General features: G+C 42.5%; 2 protein-coding genes across 2 annotated transcripts; both read left to right on the top strand.

Annotated features, from left to right (window-relative positions):
* Window positions 1-907: 907 nt before the first annotated feature.
* Window positions 908-3,557, top strand: LOC120652681 (CASP-like protein 4B1). The gene is made up of 3 exons (XM_039930568.1): window positions 908-1,375; window positions 1,466-1,601; window positions 3,030-3,557. Exons 1-3 carry the CDS (start codon window positions 1,089-1,091, stop codon window positions 3,219-3,221), a joined length of 615 nt encoding a protein of 204 aa, XP_039786502.1. The 5' UTR covers window positions 908-1,088; the 3' UTR covers window positions 3,222-3,557.
* A 1,720-nt stretch (window positions 3,558-5,277) lies between these two features.
* LOC120652680 (26S proteasome regulatory subunit 4 homolog) lies at window positions 5,278-8,940 on the top strand. Its single transcript, XM_039930567.1, has 6 exons — window positions 5,278-5,849; window positions 7,142-7,387; window positions 7,608-7,777; window positions 7,901-8,117; window positions 8,204-8,344; window positions 8,596-8,940. The coding sequence occupies exons 1-6, from the start codon at window positions 5,364-5,366 to the stop codon at window positions 8,677-8,679; spliced, it is 1,344 nt and encodes a 447-aa protein (XP_039786501.1). The 5' UTR covers window positions 5,278-5,363; the 3' UTR covers window positions 8,680-8,940.
* Window positions 8,941-8,944: the final 4 nt, after the last annotated feature.

The raw sequence follows: 8,944 nt of genomic DNA, 5'->3' as shown, positions 1-8,944 counted from the left end.
TGGCACTCACAGATGATCGCCGGGCTGGAGCACTCCGTAACCTTTTTGGACGAAGGTTGTTCGTGAGATGAGTAAAGTGCAAAAAGTTTATGTTCCTGATTTCGCAACTCTGCTTGTTCTGGTTTTGCTCCGTTCTTCTTTTTTTAAATGTTGTTTTGCTCCGTTCTTGCTTGTTCCTTGTCGACCTGACCGACCTTTGTTTCTGTTGGATTGCTGAACATCGTGAAGGAATCGTGATTGTGGATGTGTGCCTTCATGGATCTATGGGCCTACTAAGTGGATTGCATTACGGCGGGCCAAAATTTTGCTGGGCTTTCTTCATCATTCCTCTCTCTCTACCGTGTGTTTGGGCCGTAGCACAAAGCAAACTAGCCGAAATCGACAAAATGGAATCTGACGACTGATGACGGCACATTTGGCACGTCGAGACCGCCATGTGTTAGTTTGGTGTTCATTACTAGACTAGACAACTCGTTACCTTGATCGATCAATCGACGTGTTTCAGTGCTTGAATATAACGGGGGCACGTTCACTTCGAAAACACGCAGCTTTCATTTGTTTCGTGTAGGGAAAAAAAAAGGAAAACCACCTGTTTAGCGGTCAAATGGAGGAGGGCCACTGGCACTAAAGCCATGGACAAGGGTCCCAAACGCAACTCCAGACGCTTCCAGGTGGGATCCAAAAAAGAGGCCCCACCTGTCATTCAGGCTTCGGCGTTCGACCTAGTCTTGTTGTTGTTGGACTTCAGGTACCGCTACGCCGAGCATACTGACACGTCATGGCTCATCATGGAATCATGGGACAGGAGACACTCTAGACAACCAACTTTCAGTCACTGGCCGGTGGGCCCGGGCGCGCCCAGGCAATGGCGATTATTGGGTATTATTTGGAGCAAGCATCTGCTGATCTGCCTGCGCCATTAACCGCGCTTTGCTTCCCCCTCTGCTAATTGCACAAGTGCCTTCCCGGCATCACACACAAAGCACTTTAATTTTGCTTTTTCTAGTCTCACCACCCCCGATTATTCCCCTCCCGTCTCCCAGTTCGTCCACCACCTCGAGGCTGCTCCGCCGCCGGTAAAGCAAGCCATGGCGATGGTCACGACCGATGCCGCCGGCGCCGCCGCCACGGCCATCGAGAAGCCGGCGGACACCGAGAAGCCGGACTACGTCCCCTACAACGGCAACTCCACCGCGGATGGCGGCGGGGGCGTGGTGGATTCGGTGGTGGCGCGGTGGCGGCGGGAGGACATGCTCGACAAGAGCCCCCTCGCGCTGCACGCCGCCGCGGCCGCCTTCGCCTTCGTCGCGCTCGTGCTCGTCGCGTCCAACCAGCACGGCGACTGGATGCAGTTCGACCGCTACCAGGAGTACAAGTGCGCGGCCTGACGCTGGTTCCAGTTCCGCGTGCTCTTCGATTCGGGTTTTATTTGGGGGGGCTCATCGCGTCCTCTGTCTCGCCCTAGGTACCTGCTCGCAATCGCGGCGCTGGCGTTCCTCTACTCGCTGGCGCAGGCGGCGCGGCACGCGCTCCGGATGCGTGGCGGCGTCGACCCCGTCTCCGCACCGTCAGGGAGGCTGCTCGATTTCGTCGGTGATCAGGCGAGTGATTGCTCTCAACTGTTGCGCTGTAGCTATAGAGCTTGCTGTTTAGTAATAGTTGTTTCGCTCAATCAACAAATGTCTGATGTCTCGGTTTCTTGATCTGGTACTGATTTCTGCTCAGTGAAGGGAAAGGTGAAGAATATGAATGAAGGGGTTAAATCTGAGTGCACTTTATAAAGTGATAAAGCAAGAGTAAAGGTCCCAGTGTAGACATTCTACTTCCAATCTGAAGAAACACATCAACTCAGTAGTACTGCGTCATAAAATTCTCTCCAGCAGTTGTTCTGAACTTCTGCCCATTGGCATAATATAACAACTCACAATACTACGACTAACTTGCTAAGAAGAGCCACATCACCTTTTATTGTTAGATCAGTCAGATTGGTCTTTAGAGCACTATGATCTTCCTTTTCCAGGCACATCTTCAACTAGACAACCTAATACCCTTTTCTGGTCCTTTTTGGAAGAAACTTAAAAAACGTAGTGGTAGAAGTTCTCAATAATGATTCCAATAATTATCAGCGAATGACAGGCCAACAGCAGCAATGATGGTAATGTGGTGCCCACTGCCCAGTATGGCATTGGTATGTTGAAATTGCCAAATTGGAGTTGTTGGATCAATTGTTGGAATGTGCTCGAAGTTTGGACTATGTTTTAAATCTTCAGTTGGTTGGAGATACAGTACTGCATGTCAAAACTTTGTTCATGATGCCCAATGGATTATGCTTAAATGCATTTAAATGCTCCTGGAACAATGAACTTTGAAATATTGGGCTACCATGTCTGCCTAGCCTGCCCTTGAGGATAGTCTTGGGCTTACACTTCTTTGTTCAAGAGTATTTTATCAGGTTCTGCAAATAATATGACTATTTACAGTAACAGTTGCACTTGCCTTGCTTTCTTCATAGCTTTAGACCTTATGCGCATAGAACAATTCTGAACCCCTTATTCCCCCTATTTTAAGCTAAGAAGTATATTTACTGGAACTTGAATTTACTTTCCGTGCATACTTAAATGTTGTTACTCAAAAGAAAGTTGGAATAATAAGTTTAAAGGCAGGCATATGGCATTACATGAAGTTGTTACCCACTCTTGTAGTCATGTGGCATATTCTTAAACAGTTAAAAACTGGCTATGAGGGGTTTGTCTTGTGGTTCAAACTTGTATTCATGCTTATTCCCTGTTAGATTCTTCCATCAGGATTCAGGAGCTTTTATATTTTATTTCATGTCATGATTCCATTTCTAGTGTACCAAGATAGCAAGAAAATGACATTTACCTTCGCTTTTTTTTTTCTTTTTACGTTATTGTTTCAAAACCTTTCTCTTTACAGGAACTGTTAGTTACCATAATCTTCTTTTGAAGCAATTGATTGCAATGTTTCATGATAGTTTGTCTAACAGAGACCTGTAAATGCATCTGCAGGCAGTTGCGTACTTGCTGATGTCCGCGCTTTCAGCTGCCGTCCCCATCACGAACCGCATGAGATCTGCAGTGGTCAACAACTTCACAGATGCAACCGCAGCAGCGATCAGCATGGCCTTCTTTGCATTCGTAGCTCTTGCCTTGTCAGCCGTGGTTTCTGGATACAAGCTCTCCAAACAAACGTACATGTGAATCATCGTTGTAGAAGAGTAAAACACATTACGAGGTCTTTTCATTATGGATTGCTCATCAGAAGAGAAACATGCTTCTATAGTTCTCTTCAACTTGAAGGTCATGTATTGTGTGTGCTGAGGTGATTGTTGTTGCATGCAGTAGCTTCCATGCGTGTACATAGAATTATACGCAGCATGCCTGAATGCGATTGTTTTCCGTTCCAAGATACTGCTGTACTGACAAGAACTTTTAGCTTTTCTGAACATATGCAGAAGTGGAGCTGTATGCTTATTTCAGGGCTCATAATTTTCCTTGACACCCCTGCAGAACGAAATGTTTATTACCCTTATTGTAGCGTGTACCTGCAGCTTTGTGCTGCATGCTTTACTGTTGGAAATCTTCTTGCTAAATTTCTAGCTGTTGGGTCTTGCAAGGTTGTAGGCTCGCTTGCCTGGTGAAGAAAGTTATTACTATGTCCTTAGGAATGCCGTAAGATTGGAAAGGATTGTTTCGAAATTAGGCTTGGTAGGAAACATGGACCGAGGCCCAATATGATATTTTGATGATTGTTGTTGGAAAAGGAATGGAAAAAAAAAATCCTATTTATCTTCTAGAACTATGAGCCGAGTTTACATTTCCACCTTAAACTCGAAACCGGGTATTTTGCCTACTCGAACTCGCGCAACCGGACATAACCTCCCTGGGTGGTTTTTCTTTTTTTTTTCTCTTTTATGTTTATTTTGGATAAATCTTTAAAAACTATAGTAAATCACAAAAAAAAACATAAAATAGAAAATCAAATTTTGTTGGAATCCACATGAGTAGGTCTATGGAGTAAACAGATGATATAATTTAGTAAAAATTGTGTTTTTTTATTTTAGATATATATCTTTTTGTTATTAATTCATATCTATATTTTTCTTGGTCCAACTATGGTGAAATTTTTATGGTGGTCTAATAATTAAATGATCGAGCTGTAGTAAAAATTTCATGCTCATTGGATTATGTATGTCTGAGTTATAAATTTAGGAGTTTAATTATAAGCTATACTAGACTCTTCAATTTGTCAAAAATAAATGTTCCAATGACCATGAAATTTCTATTCAACTTAAGATTATAATTATTAGCTTACCATAAAAATGTCACCATAATTGAACCAAGGAATATGTAGATATAAATTAATTACAAAAAAATATATATTTAAAATTTTACTAAATTATGTCATACAATATGTTCCATGCATAGATCTACTCTTGTAGAATCCAACAAAAATTAATTTTTCAGTTTTATGATTTTTTTTATAATTTACTATAATTTTACAAAGATTCATCCAAAATAACACATGAAAGAAAAAGTGGAAAACCACTAAGAAAACCACCTATCGATATCATATATCTGGTTTTGCGAGTTCGAGGAGGCAAAATACCCAGTTTTCGAGATTAAGGTGGAAACACAAATTCAACCTATAGTTCAAAAAGATAAATAAGACTTTTTCCGAAAGAAATAGCTTTTACGGCTCTATTTGTGTGACTTGTAATGGTTTCGAGGTGATATTTTCTAGCGCATAGGGTAAGTTTTTTCTGTTGCGAGGAGTGCATGAGGTTTTAACATTGTTGAAGCGCAGATGTCATACATTAAAACGTCACAGCAAACAAATCTATTTTCGTAAAGCTGAAACAATTTCATGATCCAACAGTATCGTGCATATGATAATAATCTCGATACACTAAATTGGAGTACTAATGTACTCCTTCTGTTTCCAATTATATGTCGATTGATTTTTTTGACTTTAAATTTGTCCACTCACCTTATTTAAAAATTTATACAAAATTTTTGAATAAAATGAATGGTCAAACTTAGAGTAAAAAATCAAATGAATTACAATTTAGAACGAAGGTAGTACCATTTATATCAGATGCTAAGTAATTATCACCGAATTTACTGCTCGCAGGCGAAAAACGCGTCCGGGAGGAAAAGCTTCGTCAAGGGAGAAAAGACGAATTTTTTTTGAAATAAAAAATAAAATAATAACTAGGGATCCCTATATATACAATTGCGTGAGAACAGAGAAAGAAAACTGGTTTTCCTTTCCTCTTCTCTCCTCCCTCCCTCTGCCTCTCACCAGGTCACACCGGGCCAAACCCTAACCGGCCATCGGAGATGGGGCAAGGCACACCCGGCGGGATGGGGAAGCAGGGCGGCCTCCCGGGCGACCGCAAGCCCGGCGAGGGCGGGAAGAAGGAGAAGAAGTACGAGCCCCCCGCCGCCCCATCCCGCGTCGGCCGGAGGCAGAAGCGGCAGAAGGGCTCCGAGGCGGCGGCGCGCCTCCCCGCCGTCGCGCCGCTCTCCAAGTGCCGCCTCCGCCTGCTCAAGCTCGAGCGGGTCAAGGACTATCTCCTCATGGAGGAGGAGTTCGTGGCCAGCCAGGAGCGCCTGCGCCCCAGCGAGGACAAGACGGAGGAGGACCGATCCAAGGTCGACGACCTCCGAGGGACCCCCATGAGCGTCGGCTCGCTCGAGGAGATAATCGACGAGAGCCACGCCATCGTCTCCTCGTCCGTCGGGCCCGAGTACTACGTCGGGGTAATGTCCTTCGTCGACAAGGACCAGCTCGAGCCTGGATGCGCCATACTGATGCACAACAAGGTATAGCCGTGAAACCTTTGCTTTGATCTGATGGATTGCGCGATACACGGGGTTCGAATGGAGGCAGTAGTTTCATCCATATGAAGCCTTATACACGTTTCAATTAAGTGATTGGGGGCGGTATTGGGGTGTAGTTGGATAATTGGATAGAGATAGTTGAATTCTTCATTTTCTTTTGTGGCTAGAGGTATAAAAGTGATAATTAATTGGCTGGTCTGGTTAACCTCGTGGATATAGTGTAAGAAACACTGGGTTTATGACGGTACAGTATGGTGGAATGCCGAGAATCCTTAAATTTTGGGCAAAAAATATTTCTAGCATATTAGGGCGCGTTTAGTTCCCCCGCCAAAAAATTTTGGATGTCAAATCAGCACTTTGACCGAATGTCGGGAGGACTTTTCGGACACTAATTAAAAAACTAATTTCAGAACTCACTTGGAAATCACGAGACGAATCTTTTGAGGCCTTTGACCGCGTCATTAGCACATGCGGGTTACTGTAGCACTTATGGCTAATCATGCACTAATTAGACTTAAAAGATTCGTCTCGTCATGTACATCCAAACTGTGTAATTAGTTTTGTTATTTAATTACATTTAGTGCTTCATACATGTGTTTAAAGGGGAGGTGAAAATTTTTGGGAACTAAACGCGCCCTTAGCTTGTTTCATAGGTGCACAACTGTGGCTTCAGAGAATTCCCAGGAAATCTATATTTGTTTAAATTCGTTGGTAGTTCATCTAGGCGTATGAACTATGAATGTAGGCCCCTGAACTGGAAGATAATCAACCATTTGTTTATGCCAACAGTTATCAGTTATGGCTGTATAACATATTTGTCCAATATGGTCTCATATGAAAACTAAATAACAGAATTTGTTTGGTCGCTTTCAACAGATCACCTGCATAATGTTGTGGCCTGAATAACCATTGATTGATTTGATGTGTGCTATAAAGAGAGGAATTCTTTTGCACCATGTACATGATATGGCATATTGTTGGGTTATGGCATATTTTTGGTGTTAATAATATTTGGAAATTGGTATTCAATTTGGAGGATCAACGGCTGCAAACAGTATCTAGCTCTTCACGTGTGTACTCACATGTGTCTATACATTTTAGTGCCCTCATAGATACATGCCTATTGCCTTGGTATATAGAGCTATTGTTTTTTTTCTTGATTGCTTTAATAGACTCATGCAGCTCTTCAAGTGACGTACTCAAAGTTTCTGTACTTCCCTCCCTTCAATGCTTATTGGTATCAAATAACAAGCTTGACCAAATGTCTCTCTCAGGTTCTGTCTGTGGTTGGTATTTTGCAAGATGAAGTTGATCCTATGGTTTCTGTAATGAAAGTCGAAAAGGCACCTTTGGAGTCCTATGCTGATATTGGTGGCTTAGATGCTCAGATTCAAGAAATCAAAGAAGCAGTCGAACTTCCCTTAACACATCCTGAACTATATGAGGATATTGGAATCAGGCCTCCCAAGGGAGTCATATTATATGGAGAACCTGGAACTGGGAAAACTCTACTTGCAAAGGTTTGTACTCGTTTCCTTTAGGATATTTCAGATCATAACTTTAATGCCTTCTTGTGCCTATGTTCTCGTCCATCAGTGAAGCAGGTAACCCACTGAGCGCTTCTTGTCATTTTCTTACCTCCCTGGCAGGATATTTTCAAGTTTCGGTGAGAAATTGGTGCACCTCTCTTCTTACATATGGAATCATCTTGTGATTACTTAAAAACTTTGAATGCTGCAGGCAGTTGCCAATTCTACATCAGCAACATTCTTGCGTGTTGTTGGGAGTGAGTTGATCCAAAAGTACCTTGGTGATGGTCCCAAGCTTGTAAGAGAATTGTTCAGGGTGGCTGATGATCTTTCTCCTTCGATTGTATTTATTGATGAGATTGATGCAGTTGGGACAAAGAGGTGGGTTAGTGCAACATATGGAAGTTTACCATAGGGTTATTTTCTTTGCTTACGGAAAAATCATTGCCCAAGCTTCTCATCATGAACAAATTGATGTGAGTTGCGTTTATGACCCTGTTGTAGGTATGATGCTCATTCAGGAGGAGAGCGCGAGATTCAGAGAACTATGTTGGAGTTGTTAAATCAGCTGGATGGTTTTGATTCAAGAGGAGATGTTAAAGTTATTCTAGCAACAAATCGCATCGAAAGTCTTGACCCAGCCTTGCTTCGACCAGGTCGAATTGACAGGAAGATTGAATTCCCTTTACCAGATGTAAAAACCAGGAGGCGCATCTTCCAGGTACTTTTATGTGATGAAAGCATCTCAGTCCTATTCATTCGGTATAAAGCATGCTTTGTTCACTGAGTTTTTTTTTTGTTGAGCAGATTCACACATCAAAGATGACCTTGGCTGATGATGTAAACCTAGAAGAGTTTATCATGTCAAAAGATGAGTTTTCAGGCGCTGATATCAAGGCAATTTGTACTGAAGCTGGCTTGCTTGCTTTGAGAGAGCGTCGGATGAAGGTATGACAACAATTATCCCAAGTAGACCCTTTGTTTTTTTTCCCTTTTTGAGCTGATTATGAGTTGTAGTACTACTGGAAAGGTATATATACTTTCGGCTCAGTTTGTTGATACCGTCACTATGTTGATACCTATGTAGATTTGACCAGATTTTTTTTTCATACCTAGCTGTTACTTTGTTGAGACGTGCTGAATAGTAATAAGGGCACACAACAAATGGTATTCACTCTATTTGTTTTCTGTTGAATTAGGTGACGCATGCAGACTTCAAGAAAGCCAAAGAAAAGGTCATGTTCAAGAAGAAAGAAGGTGTTCCGGAGGGCCTCTACATGTGAGATTCATCAGTAACTGCCACTGGAATGTAGTTGAGCAGTATTTTAGTGTGGAGAACTGGTGTTTGTAATCTGGTTAAATGGTCTGAGTGACTGAGTATGTTTGCTCCCTTTTTATTGGATAATACAACACATATAACAGTAAATCATATACGACTACCAGGAGATATGAGTTTGCTGGGATAATCAAGGTCATTGGATGCTGGTTGTCTTGTCAGTGTGCAGGCCTTGGACACGCTCACAACTGTATTCCTGTTCTGTTTACAGA

Source organism: Panicum virgatum, chromosome 9K (genome assembly GCF_016808335.1).
Source record: "Panicum virgatum strain AP13 chromosome 9K, P.virgatum_v5, whole genome shotgun sequence".
Classification (NCBI taxonomy): Eukaryota; Viridiplantae; Streptophyta; class Magnoliopsida; order Poales; family Poaceae; genus Panicum; species Panicum virgatum.
Note: the sequence above shows the minus strand (reverse complement) of the source record. Positions and strands in the feature narration are given on the sequence as shown.

What these genes read in the sequence shown, in the direction of transcription:
- LOC120652681 (XM_039930568.1), top strand. Translation starts at nt 1,089, where the DNA reads ATGGCGATGGTCACGACCGATGCCGCCGGCGCCGCCGCCACGGCCATC. An exon ending in GACCGCTACCAGGAGTACAA is followed by an intron (nt 1,376 to 1,465) that starts GTGCGCGGCCTG and finishes GTCTCGCCCTAG; the next exon opens with GTACCTGCTCGCAATCGCGG. An exon ending in TCGATTTCGTCGGTGATCAG is followed by an intron (nt 1,602 to 3,029) that starts GCGAGTGATTGC and finishes ATGCATCTGCAG; the next exon opens with GCAGTTGCGTACTTGCTGAT.
- LOC120652680 (XM_039930567.1), top strand. Translation starts at nt 5,364, where the DNA reads ATGGGGCAAGGCACACCCGGCGGGATGGGGAAGCAGGGCGGCCTCCCG. An exon ending in CCATACTGATGCACAACAAG is followed by an intron (nt 5,850 to 7,141) that starts GTATAGCCGTGA and finishes TGTCTCTCTCAG; the next exon opens with GTTCTGTCTGTGGTTGGTAT. An exon ending in CCAGGAGGCGCATCTTCCAG is followed by an intron (nt 8,118 to 8,203) that starts GTACTTTTATGT and finishes TTTGTTGAGCAG; the next exon opens with ATTCACACATCAAAGATGAC.